Source organism: Lonchura striata, chromosome 8 (assembly GCF_046129695.1).
Source record: "Lonchura striata isolate bLonStr1 chromosome 8, bLonStr1.mat, whole genome shotgun sequence".
Classification (NCBI taxonomy): domain Eukaryota; kingdom Metazoa; phylum Chordata; class Aves; order Passeriformes; family Estrildidae; genus Lonchura; species Lonchura striata.
This window is the reverse complement of record NC_134610.1, coordinates 39,131,943-39,148,716: the sequence shown is the minus strand read 5'-3', so window position 1 is coordinate 39,148,716 and position 16,774 is coordinate 39,131,943. Positions and strand designations below refer to the sequence as shown.

At 39.7% G+C, this 16,774-nt stretch overlaps 1 protein-coding gene across 1 annotated transcript in view; it reads left to right on the top strand.

Annotated features, from left to right (window-relative positions):
- LOC144246714 (uncharacterized) overlaps nt 1-10,470 on the top strand; it is a 48,619-nt gene extending 38,149 nt beyond the window's left edge. Inside the window, exons 4-5 of the mRNA XM_077785215.1 lie at nt 9,837-10,007; nt 10,120-10,470. Coding sequence (XP_077641341.1) covers nt 9,837-10,007; nt 10,120-10,207 — 259 coding nt within the window. The 3' untranslated portion in view covers nt 10,208-10,470. The remainder of the gene's footprint in view (nt 1-9,836; nt 10,008-10,119) is intronic.
- Nucleotides 10,471-16,774: the final 6,304 nt, after the last annotated feature.

Here is a 16,774-nt window from a genome sequence, read left to right as displayed (position 1 = left end):
TCCTTTTCCTGAATACCATCCAACCTGCTCCAGACTGGGACCTGGAAACACCGAGGAACACCCAGAGCCTGCGCTCTGTGATCTGCAGCAGCCATCCCCAGTGCCCAGAGCAATCCCCAGTGCCCAGACCTGGGCGACCACTCCCAGGAAAGACTTTCTGGATTTGTCATCTCTTCAGAGTGGTGAAAGAGTTTTGTCATCTGGTGTTGTTATTTTCTTTGGTTCTGGGGAGTGCTTTGTTTGTTAAATGAACAGGAGAAATTTTTTTTTCCCGAACCAGGTGGGTGGGGGAGGGGCCATGGGGGTCTATTTTCTGGGGGCTCCTTCCAGAGGGTTTCCCCCAAATTTGCCCTAAACTAGGACATCAGCTTAACATAATTTCTAACTGTGCCACACTATCTTCTTGCTGCATCAAGACTTCCAGGCCCCACTAAGGCTGTTTATCAGGGGCCTTGTCATGAGGATAGCTCAACCCTTCACTCTAAATAAAAAACATGTCCCGTCTCTCTCAGAAATCTTAAAAACAATTCTCACTTATCAGGTAGAGAGATTTAAGAATAAATTATTCAGTCAACTAAATATCTGAGAAGAGAAAATCATATACTGGCCTCGGTCTCAACAAATTCTGATTGGGAAGTGTTAAAGTCACTCGGCATTTTGAACCTCATTGGCAGCTATACTTTGCTCTTTTTTTTCAGGTTAAAGAACGTGTTATGTTGCAAAACCTTTTACCTCTGATTCTAAATGGAGAAAGCTATGAAATTGTGCTTTTAATGGTATTTACTTCCAGCTAATAAGCAAAATATGACTCTTTTTGGGTTTCTAAATATAAAAATGTGGGAAGCTTCCAAACTTCAGATGAGGTATATTTCTTTTTTGCAGACCTTTGTAAAGCAAATCACTCATTTTGCATGCTGTGTTGTCAGCTACTAAGATGCCACCTGCAATATTCTGTGACACACAATGAGATTTATTTTCAATTTTTTAAACTATGTTTATGTTCCCCTCCTGCCCCCCCCCCCCCCCTCTTTTTCCCCCCATATACTGTACTCAGGCAAAGATAAGGTTTTGCTGTTTGGTTTAGCAAATCCATTGGGGTTTATCTCCTTACTAACATGGTATTTTATACCACAGAATTATAGAGAGAACTGCTATGCAGATAAAAACATTTTGGGGCATCAAAAATTCCTCAGAGTTGAATGTTCTGTGATTAGGCCTAAATTTTAAATGTGTTTCATTTGCAAAGGGAAATAACATGTTATGTTGTATTAAGAGACTGAAATCAAACAATGTGAAAATTATTCACTCCTGCTAGGCACTATCTAGAGACAGCTAGTCAGTTAGCCTAAGCAAGTAAGACAGGTACTTCCAAACTGGCACATGATTGCTGCAAACTGACAAATCTATTAAAGTAAAATAAAAACTAGTGTAAATATATTATTAAGTTAAACTTTTGATTTTTTTGGTAACTTTTTATATTCTGTGGTTTTTACCAAATGCTAACCTTCTCCTCCTAGTTGCATATATACTGGAAAATAAATATTAAAACCTTTAAATTTTTTTTATTAATTCTCTGAAAAACAAGTTTTATTACAGAGTATTCATTTTGCTTCTCATGCATCAGGTCTAAAGGATTTTGTAGATAATTTCTGTCATCATTAGACTTCCCACAGAAATGATCAACAGTTATGACAATTACTGGAGAGACAGGGAGGAAGGGAACAAGAAGGCACAGCATTATTAATAATTTGACAGAACAAGTCCAACACACATCTAAGAAAATTTTTGTCTTTACTGATTTCTTTGTCTTTTTTTTTCTTCTTCTTCTTACCTATCACCTTAGCTTTATGAGACTGAAGACAAATGCTAATGAGCTTATAATTGGCCTAAGCCCTAGAAAATTACTTTGGGGAATTTGTATGGGTATGTTTTATTTGTATAAAACATGAGTTTTATTATTTTTGCAGATAATTAGTAGATCAGTTAAAGTAAATAATTTCCCGTTTCTGCTAGGCATATGCAGACAAATGCAAACGTATTTTACTTCTTCCTACATACACCTACTTCAAAATTATTTGTAAAAAGGTTAAGATTTAAAAGGATGCTGTGTATGGAGGAGGAAGCTTACTTATGCTCAGTAATGATTTTTTAAAAATTATTTAATTTTATAACATTTTGGGTCGTATGCTTTGTTATATGTGTATATATTTTTCTTCAGGAAAATTTTTGCACATCTCAAGTCTTCCATTCCTCCAATTCATGCTGGCATTGCAAAAAGGATAGAAGTATACCTAGCTGTTATAACACACAAAAAAATTATTTAGTATGGACACAAACTCACTTGAAGTAATCCCAAACTCAGATGTTTCTCTTTCCCTATTTCTAGACCATGATGTAGCCCTTGTCAAATGTGTCCAGGTTGAAGTCCTGTTTCCCGAGTGTGGCTATACACATTATGAAGGTGAAAGGTTCATATGAGTGAGTTTGTACTTGACACTTCTCTGTCATCTAAAATTCCAGTCACAAGCCATGAGTCCTTTCAAATTTATGGAATCGTCTTGGCATCATGAGGGAACTGGGAATACAGCAGAAGAGGTTTTGGTACCTTCAGAACTTTTGGGATGGATGTCAAAGGAAAGTTAATATATGCAACAGCATTGCAGTCACGACTGTCAGGCTTCCTGCTATGGAAACAAAAACATGTATAGTAAGTTTCCACTGCTTTGGATTCCTATAACTCTCCTTTGCTAGCATATGCTGCAAAGTGACATTTCTCAGCTAGAAAAGCTGGCATAAGATCGGAAGATATGCTATTTCTGCAAGCACATGATGATCACACAGAATTTCTGTGTAAAGAAACAGATCCATCTAACCAAAAGGCTTGCACAGATCTTCCAATACCAGTTAGGGAAATCAGCAAGAAAGGAATTGGCTGCAGAGTCAAAAGCCTAGGTTTCCACAAGACAATAGCTAATCAGTTCGCTAGAAGACAACTATTGGGATGATGCTGTTGGAGAATTATGCAGCCACACTGTCTGAAACATGTCTGCTGAGATCTGAGCATTTCAAATCTAAGTCTGAAGGAGAACGTGATTCCTGGTCTTGATCTCAGTTTTAGAACCTCAGATATTGTACTGGACTCCAAAGCAAAGACGAAACATACTACTCTCCAGGCATAGCATTCTCTGCTTCAACAGGATCTGGCCAACTACAAGAGAAGGTTCACAGCAATCAGGGAAAAAAGGGTTAAACTCTTCAACTGTGTATCTTTGAATGCTCTTGAGTTTGAATGTTCTTGAGTAAATGGAATTTTGTAGAGAAATCTTCCATGTTTTTTATTCTAATGTTACTCTTTAAAGAAATTTTTCAAACTAATGGGGAATAAGGAAGTGCTCCATAATCAGTCTCAAGGTATATTTTTCAGGTTGTTTGATTTAGTTAGGACATGTGTTTCAATTTTTTTTTTTTTGGTATTTTATGGACTTTTGTAATAGTTTTTCCTAATGTATCATTGGTGCACAGACTGTGTGTCTCTATTTCTTATTTAATCTTTGTATTTCTATAGTAGGTCCTACAGTTTACCAGGCCAGAGTTTCTTATCAGAACTGGACAGTAAACATATACTTATAACAGCTCAGTTATTAAGTTGGATACATTTATAAATCAAGCATGGATAGCAAAGAGAAAAAATTAAAAAAAATTAACTTATAGAAAAAAATAAAACTGGAAAAAAACAGTTCCACTTAAAAAAATTGTTATAGGTTTGTTCCTCAAAAGCCAGAAAAAACTAGGACATACGCTAAAGAATTAATTATGAGTAAAGGAATTAAAATAAAGCAGCTTTGTGGAAAAAAGCAATATTCCCAGTTTCTGCTCTTTCCAAAATGAATTAAATGTGTCTACTTGGGGATACAAATGTGATATATTGTGAACAGCATTTTAAAGGCATCTCTTAAGACTTAGGACAGTAATGCCTTCTGAGTGATTTCCCATTCCTTTCTTTCCTTTTCTATCTCCTTCCTATGGGTTTTTGTGCTGTGTCATAAGGTCAAGATGGGAAGCTATTCCTCATTTATTTGAGTAAACAGGCAGTAAGACTATAATAGAGTAGGGAATTCTGCTTTTTTAAACTCTACCGTTCCTCATATTCATTCTGCTGCTGATGTAATTTTATAAATTTCTTCATCTATCAGACAGCAAAAATACCTGATGCTGAAAATATTGATGGCACGCTGCTGGTTACAGAAGCTGACATGCTTTAGCCATGTGGATCTGATGAGCGACCTAATCAAAGGGATGTTTAAGGGTGCTGAGCACATCAGTAAGCTGGATCCTGAGACTGCAGATGAAAACCCAGTTTATTTTACTGGAAAAGAGTATGCATGTGATTTTATTTTCCCATGATTTGGCACGTAGCAAAGCTTCAATTGGAACCTAAATTTCTGCCATGTCCACAGCATTTTTATTTGTTATCTTTAAATACTGAACTGCTAAGCCTTCTGTGAAGTTCTACAGAATGGTCACTGCTATTGACAAAGGGCAACAGATCAAATCTTTCTGTACATCAAACACAGAAGAGAGAATGTTGTGGGATGGGACACTATTCTTATCCTTCTCCTCCCTACTTGAAGGCAGAAAAAACACACTATAGCATCTCTACAACTTTTCATACACTTGCTTTTTAAGAATATTAGAAATCAGGGATGGATTCCTAAATTACTTTTCCCTGCTTCTGGTTAAAATATGTGTATTTTAAAAAGCCATAGATAAGTATGTCAGCTTCTGAAGCAAAGGCTGCAGGCATGGGAAGCAGTTGAGCAAAGACAAGTCAGGCACAAATAATGAAACCTCACAGTTGATGTGCAAGCTCATCTCTAGAGTATGCCCAACTTACTGAGATATTTCCAAGCCTGGGGCATATGAACACTGGTAACCTTGCAGCTGTAGTTTGAAGAGATATAGAGCCTGAAAATTATGTGGTGTCAGGAGAGAAATCATGTTGTATGTCTTTCCTGCCTCAACGAATTCCATACATCAAAAATGTGCACCTTGAGCTTACTCTTTTCAGAGTAAAAAATAAGTTTGTTAATTTCAAGTTATTATTTTATATTCCTTCATTCTTTCCCCTTTGTTTAATAAAAAATACCTATATTATTTAAAAATAGCTATATTTTTTACCTAGTCATTATAATCATGACAGATTACCAGTTGCGCTCAAGGTGAAATAGTAGCAATACAAAAATGAAAGACATCAAAAATGGAATAGCTTTAAGGAATGTTGGTCTTTCTGGTATGCAAATGAACTTCACAAACAATGGCCTGTTGCAAAATGTATAAATTACTAACAGAAAAACACTGCTGAATTTGATCCCCAATGGTAGGATCTTTTCTAAAATAGTTTCGGTTATGCTATGCAGTTCTGTTACATACTTTAAAATAATACAAGCATAGTGTAGTAGTTTTGAAGGAGGCAAGAGGATAGGAAGACTTTGCTCTTGGGACTTTCAATGAGAAAACTGTTAGAAAAAAAATCTTGAAAGTTAATGCTAAGATCAAAAAACCTCCAACGTCAATACACTATAAAGCATATACATTATTATACATCAATACAATACCTTGATTCTGCACTTTTCTATTCTTCCCCATGCACAAGATAGCCACAAAGCCGTGCAATTCCTATAATTCCCTCTGCAGTAAGGGATATTCACTCTTTTTGATCCTTCTGATGCTGAAAAAAAGTTTTCACTCTCACTAGCTATAATAGCAGGGCAAAGGAGGAGAGTTTGAGGAGTGGGTTGGTTGGTTGGTGCTGCTTTTTTTCATGTGACATTCAAATATTCTTTCTTTCATTCCTGTGACATATGTAGGAACAAGAGACCAAGTGCATTACAAACATTGTACAAATCACTTTATGGAACAAATAGATACAACAGAGATTAAGCATGTATCACATTTTGTTATGCAGCACTTAAAATCTAAATTAAGTATGAACTACATAATTGCACTGATGTGACTGATTGTGTTTCAGAATGGTAGCATTATAGCTTGGGAAGAAAAGAACTAAGCATCTTATAGAAAAGTTCATTTTCCACAAGAAGGACAACAAAAAATTAATGATGGTTATCTGGTAACTGTCATAGGCTACTGGAGATCAGCACCGGTGGCAGTAACTGCTGGATCACAGCATGATTTATTCACAAATAAGATGTAAACAAAACAGAAAAGCACTGACTTCACTGAACCTCATTTGGAAGTAAACAGAAATTTGTAGAGAAATCTTCCATGTTTTTTATTCTAATGTTACTCTATGAAGAAATTTTGCAAATTAATGGGGAATAAAGAAGTGCTCCATAATCAGTTTCAAGGCATATGTTTCAGGTTGTCTGATTTAGATAGGACATGTGTTTGTTCAAGCTGTGATTGTCCCAACATATAGATGCTTGATTTTATTTGTTTAAATTAGATATGATGCTTCAATATTCTGTTTAGTGGTTGTACCAAATCTTAAGTGAGGTATTGTTATTTTAACACCTAATCAGCAATTAAGGAAAATAAGTAAAATATTTATTAATGTAACACACAGTGTAAATTTGATAACACCACCAAGAGAACTGCTAGTGCTGCAAGTCTATAAAAAACAGACCACAGAATAAAAGTGGGAAAATATAAAATCGTCACCTGAAATACTCAGCAATTCATTCAAACAACTCATTTTCCTCTAAGACTGGATAAATTAAAAAAGAAAAAAACATTGTCTGAATGCAGCAGCAATCCGTTTGTATTTATTTTCTCCTTTTGAAAGAATTCAGTAGGATTTCCCAATTCATAGAGCTGAATTCATATGATCATTAAATGGATTAAAAAGAGAACAGAAGGATCAAGAAAAAATAGATAAACAAAGTCATGTATGCAAAATTAATATTCATTCTACATGTTTACAGAGTGCAAAGCAGGTGGTAATTTCCAATTTTTGAAAATTAATCTACTATTTTGTGTTGCAGTCTACATAATCATGCAAAAACTTAGGAAGAGGTCATGTGATTAACATCACGAGTTAAATCAGATATATCCAATTGTCATGATGGAAAGATCCAAGAGACTGCATTCGCTTCTAGCTCATAAAGGTAGTGGCAAAGGTGGGAGACCAACTGAGCACCTGAAAGTATGATTCATAAGAAATGAGTTGAGTTGCAATTAAATCTACTAAATTGTATTTATGTTCAAAAAAAATCTTCACTTGGAAATTCTTGTGGAGAAGTTAGATTTTTTTCTATATTATATACATAGTCCGTAATTACACTCTACATCTAAGTACTTCATCCAGCCAGTATTTCAAGTTTGCATGGGTAAAAGAATGTTAAAACTCAAAATGTCTCTCAGACATTTTTAGAGGTTCCAGGCCTTGGTCAGAAGCATTTTAGACCCTGGCAGGCAGCTGGAAACAGCTGTGATTTTGAATTTGAGCCATGGAATGAGTTACCAACTTTGGAGGTGGAACAAGCAGTCACAAAGGGTTAGATAGTATAGTAAAAGTAGTTACAAAGTAGAGAAAAAAAAAATTATTATTGTACAAGGGGGTTTTAGCACATGTACAGGGAGGGTTTTACTTTGTACATGGGGGTCAGAAATTCTAAGATGGAGGAAAGTGGGCTGATCCTGTTCTTCCTCCTTCTTCTTCCTTGCCTCCATGTTCTTGGTGATGTTGGCACTCACAGATTGGTTTAGAGTGGAAAAGCACTTTGTAATATAGGTAGTGGGTATTGGAGAAAACTATAAACATGTAATAAGTAATATATCATATAAAAGATAGCAGCAGCCCTGGGTGGGGGGAGAGAAGAAGAAGACAGCAGATAGAGAGGATGTCAGGGTGTGTGTGTGTCTCTGTCAGAGCTGCTGACCAAGCAGCCACAGCCCAAGAAGACAATCTTTTAGATAACTCACAATAAACTGCCTTGAGACTGAACAGCAAGAGCCTGCGCAGTTTTTCTTTGGAAGCATGGGTTGGAGGAGAAATTTCACCACCACATGAGACCCCAGAGCAAGCCCAGGGTTCTCACAAAAGAAGGTATTTTTACTTATGCTCTACAATGTAATGTATATTAAATTTTGGGTATTTTACTATTCTTTCTGTACTTCTATTATAATTTGATAATGTTGCAGTTGATCTTGGAAAAGTCAACAACCTGAAAATTGACACTGAAAATTAGAGAATCTTACTATTATTTGATGATCTCAAGGCCACACAAATCTAATTATTTTTGCCATATGAAGATCTCTCAATGGCACTATCATTACAGTGAGCTTAAATCTGTACACAAATACTAGAGTGAAAACAAATTTCTCAGCAGGTAGTTTCCTTCAATAAACAATGCTTATCTTATGTCTACATTATCGAAGTGATCCACTTCTCTCCACTATGCAGTAGAAGTGCTGTTATTTTTAATATAAGTAATTGTGTTACTGTCTGGCATACAAATATTTTGCCGAAGATTTTTAAAAATATTTCAATTTCTCTATGTTTTATGAGTCAAGCACCATAATTATTTATTGAAAACAGCTAAACTGTCTGTAATGCCAATGAAAATAAAGAAAAAAAATTTCAAACTACTAGTACTTGCTGTTTTTGGTAAATTCAGAAATGTCACCTACTTTTCAGACTTAGCTCTTGCATATGTACACATTTGTTTGTTTTCACAAAATGCTGACATCAAGCATATCAGGAAATGCTCATACTTTTTTCAATAGATCAGGAATTTTATATAATCATAGGGATTTTTCCTCATTATTTTTCAATATTTATAAAGCTATTTTAGCATCATAAAAATTACAAAGCTGTAATCCTTTTGCTTATTAATACTTCAGGTTTGAGATGAAAAGAACGAAGTTGTCACTTTTTTCATTATCATAAATGGGAGAAAATGTAGTCTGAAGGTATTTGTTAAGCATGGATTTGTTCTTTTTCAATTATTTTATCAAACAAAACTTACACAACTTCATACATTTAATAAATCTGAGTCAAAGGGTATTTATACTATAAGACTGTCTTCTCAATCCCATGTTATAGAGAGGTCACAAGTCCTCTGACTCTATCAGATCAGTTGAGAAAATCCAGACTAAGATTCTTCCTAGATAGAACCAAGGTGTCTAGCACTACCTTGGTACTCTCATTATTCTCTCTACATATGACAGTTACCCACAGATCTGTTTTTCCATAGAATTTTACTGTACATACAAATTTCATCTAAATATACTGTAAAATGGATTATTGCATGTACCATATGTCTAAGTAAATCCTCAAATACTGAAGTTACCTCTAAGTATATTGTACAGGTGTTTTAATTCTGGCTGGGGTAGAGTTAATTTTTTTCACAGTGGCTGGTATGGGGCTGTGCTTTTGATTTGAACAGGGATCAGAATAGAAGCAGAGATGTTTGTGTTATTGCTGAGCAGGGCTTACATAGAGCCAAGGTCTTTTTTGCTTTCCATACTGCCACATTGTCAAGGAAATTGTGGGTGCTTGGGAGGTTGGGAGGAAACACAGTTGGGACAGGTGACCCAAACTGACCACAGGTATATTCCAGACCATGCAACATCATGCTAAATATATAAATTGGAGGGAAGGAGGAAGGGGGGAATATCAAGATTGCTGGTATTTTTCTTCCCAAGTCACAGTTACACCTGATGGTGCCCTGCTCTTCTGGAGATGGCTGAACATGGGAATCAGTGAATTAATTCCTTGTTTTACTTTGCTTTTGTGCACTGTTTGCTTTCCTTATTAAACTGTTTTTTATCTCAATCCACAAGTTTTCTACATTTTACATTTTCTACCCTTCCAGTTCTCTCCCTGATCCCACTGGTGGGAGAGTGAGCGAGCGACTTGAGGCTTGGCAGCTGGCTGGGGTTAAGCCACAAGAAAGGGTCAGACACCTAGTCGGATTAAACATGAAGTCCAATGAGCTGTTGCTGGTTCAGATGGCCAGAAAAAAAAATCAAGAAAAGCATAAAAAGTATGTAGGTTTTGTGTTACTAACATCTCTGGACAACAAAAATAGCAAAAGTCCATGTGAGTTTTAACTTGCCTTATATCTGAACCTAGATCTATTTTGTTTGCTTCTCTAGGCGTCTCCAAAAACCAGTGCTTCCAAATGAAAAAAAAAAAAAAGTTAGAAGCCACGGAATATTTTTCTGGGGGAGAATCAAAGCCTAACTACTCATTTGTGCATGGCTGTAGTAGACAGGGACAGGCGAACGGAAAATTTCGGGATGTGACGGAAAGAAAGACCCCCATCCCCCTCTCACCCTGCAACATGTTATCCATTACCCCAAAGAATGTAACCACACCTAACCCAGTAGTTTTCCACTCCTGACTAACCCTAGAGACCCTACCAACCCCCCCTGACGTAGCAGAGTCCCCCAAGACTATTTAAACCCATGAGATAAGATAATAAACGCTTTTGACCATCCACCACATTGGTGTCCAGCGTGTGTCGTTAGCCCGAGTGGCCCAGGGGAGACTGGGCTGCCGTGCTGTTCCTTGAAACCAGGTCGCCTTGCCTTCCCATGAAGGCAACATAACTGGTGCCGAAGCCGGGGAATAATTAGCTCGGGCAGCGGGTGTCGCCTGGACAAGGGCAGCGGCCAGACCGGTGAAACCGTGTTCTCGGTGAGGGAGACGTCCCAGGACCCACAGTCGTCATGGACGCCATCGCCAGGGTCGTAAGTGAGGTTCATAAGCAATGGGGAATTGAGTGTAAGCTCAAAGACTTTTATCTTGCTATAGCAAGGCTGCTTGAGCTTGGGGCAATTGAACGCCCTGTGGATGTTTTGCATCCGGAGATATGGGAAAAATGCACAGCCGTGCTGGCCGAGGACACGAAATCCTCAGGAAGCGGCAAATGCCTTAAGGTGTGGGGAAAAGTAGAGAAAGCCCTACGCAAAGCAATAGAAGAGCAGGAGACATGGAGCGCAGCGCGTACGTGTTTATTAGTTACACCCAAGCTAGGCGTAGGAGCGGCAACGCAAACTGCCCCTGAGGGCAATCCGCCCGGGAGCGGGGATCCGGGGGGGCTCGGCGCGTCGCCCCCCTCCCCGGGCCGGGGCCCGGGACCCCCCGCGGAAACCTCCCAAAAATCCACGGCTTCCCCATCCGCCCCACCACCGCCGATCGGTGACCCGCTACCGGAGGTGCAGCGGCGCGCAGAGCTCTGTCGTCGGGGACTGGCGGGGGAAGCCAGAGGCGCGGGAGCCGCGGCTCGAGAGGAGATCCTACCCATGCCGCCCCCGTATCCCTTTGAAAATGGCGCCGGCAGCCAAGGGGAGGGGCGGGGCGTGGGCAGTCTCGGCGCGAAGAGCCCAGAGGCGCGGAGTTTTGCTAATGCGCGTGTGCGGGAGAAAGAGGAGGACAGCGGCAGAGGGCTCGGAGCCAATCGGCAGCCGCGCCTGACGCCGCTACCATGTAAGGGAGAAACCCCCCCCTGCAGGAGGCAGGGCGAGCCTGGGGTCGGCAGCGGCGCCACCCCCGGGGGGAGGAGCGGGGTCGGAGCCACACAAAACGGCACCGAGGCCCGGAAGTTCGCTGGCATTCGACTTCCGACTCTGAATCCAGCAGCAGCTCCGGCAGCTCGGAAGAGCTGCCGGGGGCCGGCTGGGACTCTAAGACGAAGGGAACGGAGCCAACGCAATTTAAATCAAAAACGAAGCTTTAAGCTGCACCGAAAAGCAGCCACAATACGAACCAGCCCAGTTTACCGACTCGGGAGAAATAAAAATAGCCTGTGCCGAATGGTCCTCAGCGGCTGCCGTACAAGCCTTCCCGGTGAGGATCACCGGCCCGGAAGGGAACCAGCAGAGGGTATATGCCCCGGTAAACCCAAAAGATGTACAGTCAATTGTCAAAGCCATTGCAGAAAAAGGAATCAATTTGGCCATGGTCTCCACATTAATTTATGGTCTTTTTAGTAATGACGACCTGCTTCCCTTTGATATCGAGCGAATAGGTCGCATGATACTTGATGGTGCCGGAATGATTGTGTTTAGACAGGAATGGGAGGATAATTGTACAAAGCTATTAGCCCAAGCATCTGGCGCGAGGCAGCCACTAAACAGATCGACTTTATCCAGGCTTATGGGAAAGCACGATGATATGATCACGCCTCAGCAACAAGCCACACAGATGCGGGCTGAGGAGGTCAGGGCGACCACTCGGGCTGCTAGGGAGGCTATTCGTGCAGCCTCCCGGGTCGTAGCCAAGCCGTCGCCGTGGTCCACTGTGAGGCAGGCAGAGAGCGAAAGCTTCACGCAGTTCGTAGATCGCCTGCAGGCAGCAATAGACTCCTCTACCCTGCCGGCAGAGGCAAAGGACCCCGTGGTATCTGACTGCTTGCGCCAGCAGTGCAACTCTGTCACCAAAGATATCTTATGTTCCCTGCCAGCCGGAGCCAGCCTGGCTGACATGATCAGACATGTAGTGAGGGAAGAACACCTGACACCCATTCAGGCAGCCGTCCACACCCTGACCAGTGCCATGGCGTGTTTCAAGTGTGGTGAGGCAGGTCACATCGCGGTGAGCTGTCCCCAGCCGGCACGGCAGCCCGCCGCGGCGCCTCCACCCCAAACACGCCCGAGAGGAGCCTGTTTGGGGCTGCGGGAGGAAGGGACATCCTTGCTATGTTAGGAGTCAGGATTACAAATTTATAATAAGGGCCACTGCCGTACACCCACTGCTGCCAATCAAACTGACTTGGAAATCACCAGACCCCGTATGGATCGAGCAGTGGCCCCTGTCAAAGCCTCGAACGGCAGCCTTGCTAGAACTAGTCAACCGCGAGCTGCAAAAGGGTCACATAGAACCCTCCACCAGCCTGTGGAACACCCCTGTGTTTATATGCTAGAAGCTACCTTTCTAACCCTAAACGAAACCAAACCAAACCTGACTAACTCCTGTTGGCTTTGTTATGATGTTAAACCCCCTTTCTACGAAGGCATTGCTTTAGACACCCCCTTCAGTTACTCCACAGCCAGTGCCCCCCACCAGTACAGATGGGACACTCCCCGCAGAGGAATCACCCTGAGTCAAATCACAGGACAAGGCAAATGTTTTGGCAATGCAACTTTAGCAAAGCAGAAAGGCAACTTCTGCACTAAAGTTGTCAAGCCCAACAGAAAGACCAATAACTGAGTGGTCCCATCCGCATCTGGGATGTGGGTTTGCCAGCGATCCGGAGTGAGTCCTTGTGTGTTCCTTGCCAAATTTAATGACTCTATTGACTTCTGTGTCCAAGTTCTGATTGTTCCTAGGGTCCTGTACCACTCAGATGAAGAAGTGTACCACCTTTTCAAAGAACCTGACAGACTCCACAAAAGAGAAATAATCACAGGTATAACTATCGCAATGCTGCTCGGCCTAGGAGCAGCTGGCACAGACACGGGTGTCTCAGCCATCGCAACCCAACAGCACGGACTCTCTCAGCTGCAAATGACCATCGATGAAGACCTGCAGAGGATCGAGAAATCCATCTCCTATCTAGAAAAATCAGTCTCTTCGCTTTCAGAAGTAGTTTTACAGAATAGGCGAGGACTGGACCTCTTGTTCATGCAACAAGGAGGACTGTGTGCAGCTTTGAAAGAGGAATGCTGCTTTTATGCAGATCATACAGGAGTCGTTAAAGACTCCATGGCAGAACTCCGAGATAGACTGGCTCAGAGAAAGAGAGACAGGGAAACCCAGCAGAGCTGGTTCGAATCCTGGTTCAATCAATCACCTTGGCTCACCACTTTAATTTCCGCCCTGGTAGGTCCACTGGCAATACTGCTTTTAGCTGTTAACATAGGACCATGCCTGCTGAACAAGCTAGTCTCGTTTGTTCAAGCCCGTCTAGAACGGGCGAACATTCTGTTCGTGGGCCAGCAACAAATGCTGTAAACCAAAAACTGCGAACACAGTCAGCTGCAAAAGCCTTCAAAACTCACCTTGCGAGAATTACTCAGGTTTACCAAAACCCTTTTTTCCTTACCAAGTTACAAGTTTGTGCCTCACTCCAGTGCCTATATCTACGACTACCTCATTTTATTTATGAAAAGGAGGGGGGAGATGTAGTAGATAGGGACAGGCGAACGGAAGATTTCGGGATGTGACGGAAAGAAAGACCCCCATCCCCCTCTCACCCTGCAACATGTTATCCATTACCCCAAAGAATGTAACCACACCTAACCCAGTAGTTTTCCACTCCTGACTAACCCTAGAGACCCTACCAACCCCCCCTGACGTAGCAGAGTCCCCCAAGACTATTTAAACCCATGAGATAAGATAATAAACGCTTTCGACCATCCACCACATTGGTGTCCAGCGTGTGTTGTTAGCCCAAGTGGCCCAGGGGAGACTGAGCTGCCGTGCTGTTCCTTGAAACCAGGTCGCCTTGCCTTCCCATGAAGGCAACACATGGCGAAAAAAATAATACTTCTTTAGTAACTATTAAAAACTCAAAACCCAACATTTTGTTTGAAATGGAAAACAAAATTATACATTTAATATGACACAACAATTAACTGGAAGAAGCCCTTGGAAATCTTGTTCATTCCTTCTATTTCAAATCATTTTACATCAAGGACTCGGGATTTCTTTCCAGTTTAATAAGGATTACCTTCATATTAATTCAGGCCATTATGACTGTGGCACCATTTCTAAGAGGCTTACATGAAAGCTACTTACAACTATGCTTCAAAGGATAATGTTACAAAGACTATAAAGAGAAAATGAAAAAAAAATTATATGCTCTAATCTCTAAATGTAGTCAAAAGTCAACCAAGTAAACAAGCAAAAAGCTAGTTAAAAACCCAAATAAGCTGCAATAGGTTCAGTTGTTCTGTTATGAATACTGTGAGCTTTGTTTCACTAGTAATTTAAGATTAATTTTGAATCAAAGAATCAGAGGGAACACCTCATGATAGGCCTCTTAAATGAAGGCAGATAGCAAAGTTTTTTGTGTTTATTAACTGCCAAACTCTAGTCTAAACCAATCTCAAATCATTCTGTCTACAGACAAAATGATACAAATTTTAGATATTTGCCAGGTCTTTTGGATGTACATTTCATAAAATCATAGAATAATTAAAGTTGGAAAAGACCCCTGAGATTGCTGAGTCCAACCATTAGCCACCATATTCACTACTGAACCACAACCCTGAGTGCCACATCCACAGGTTTTTTGAACACTTCCAGGGATAGTGATTTTACCACTTCCCAGGGAAGCTTGTTCCAACGCTTAACCACCTTTTCTGTGAAGATTTGTCTCTTAATATTATTTTCTATTGTTGTGGAATCATTCTATGCACCCCCAACTGGATTTTTCATTTATTTCAGTTTCATCATAATTAGAAAAAGATAAATCCTACAAAGCAAAATAAACAAAATTTTATGATTTATTTGTGTAGTGAAAACTTTCTGTTGAAACAGGTCTGATGTAACTGCATGCATTAGCATTCTTCTCAAGTTTTATAAATGCAGAATATAATTAGAATGTAATTTATGGTTGTTACTAGAAGATGCAAATATTTACTTCTTTCACTATTACTACTGGATCTAAAATCAAAAGTGGCAATGGTACATAACATAGTCAGAAAAGAAAAACATGTAATTAATAGGACTCGAATCAAATAAATAATTTGGGTTTTCCTCTTGGTATCTACCAAACAAATGCTTAATAAAACTATTTATTTCCTTAGTACAGAAAGATCCTTTAGGGAAACATGAAGAAAAAATATTTAGCTAAAATCTAAGCTGCAACATGATACAGATGCCAATATTGATCTTATGCAACCAGTTCAATAATTCTATGAGAAAATAATGTACACAACATGCCTAATTTATTTTTACAGAAAAAAAGTTACTGACATACATAATAGAAGCTAGATAAAGTTTTAAAATAACTTGCAAAAGGGCATTGCTTCTTTAGTAGCCTTACTTGCAATGAAGAACCTTAATGAGATAGATTTTGACTTAATTTACTATGGTATGAAACAGAATAAATCTACTTAAATCTGCATGGAATACCACTGTAAAACAACATCAAGTCAAATGAGGACACTAAAACTAATGCTGTTGAAGAAAAGCACTCAACAAAGGGATTAAATAGAACACATCCTTACATTTTTTATATACATAATAAATTTTTGTAATCCTTTACATAAATCTTGAGACCATTTTTAGCTCCTTTCATGTGTTTATTGTACTCTTTTAAAAACTCTGGTCTTCTTCATTTCATACTATTTTAGCTCTGCCTATAATTTTCTTGAAAAAAAATAAGATTTTCAGTTCCTTTAGTGTCCTATTTTTTAACATTAACTTAATAAATTTAATTAATAACACATTTAATTAAAGTTCAAAGTTTTTTTTTCTCTTTTACAGGTGGAGCTATTGCTCTGTCTTTCATTGCATTGATATGCAACTTTGGGTCACATGATAAAGCCCTATGACTTAATCCGACAGACTTCATACGTTTAAAATCTCTTCACTATTTTGTGAAGGTCACTTTCCAAGACAACTTGGAGAAAGCCAAAGAGCTGCTTAAAATGGAACTGTTAGGTATTTGTACTATGAAAAGTAAAAGTTTAAGAGTTATGTTAGTACAGGTCATCTAGTAGCTGATTTGAATCATTAAGCAACTTCTTTAAAGTTTATTTTTCATGTAGACATCTGCATGTGCTTCAAAGAAAACTCTTCATCTTCAAAGGCTGAGTCATACTAATGCTGATATATTTTAGAAATTACAGTTTATTT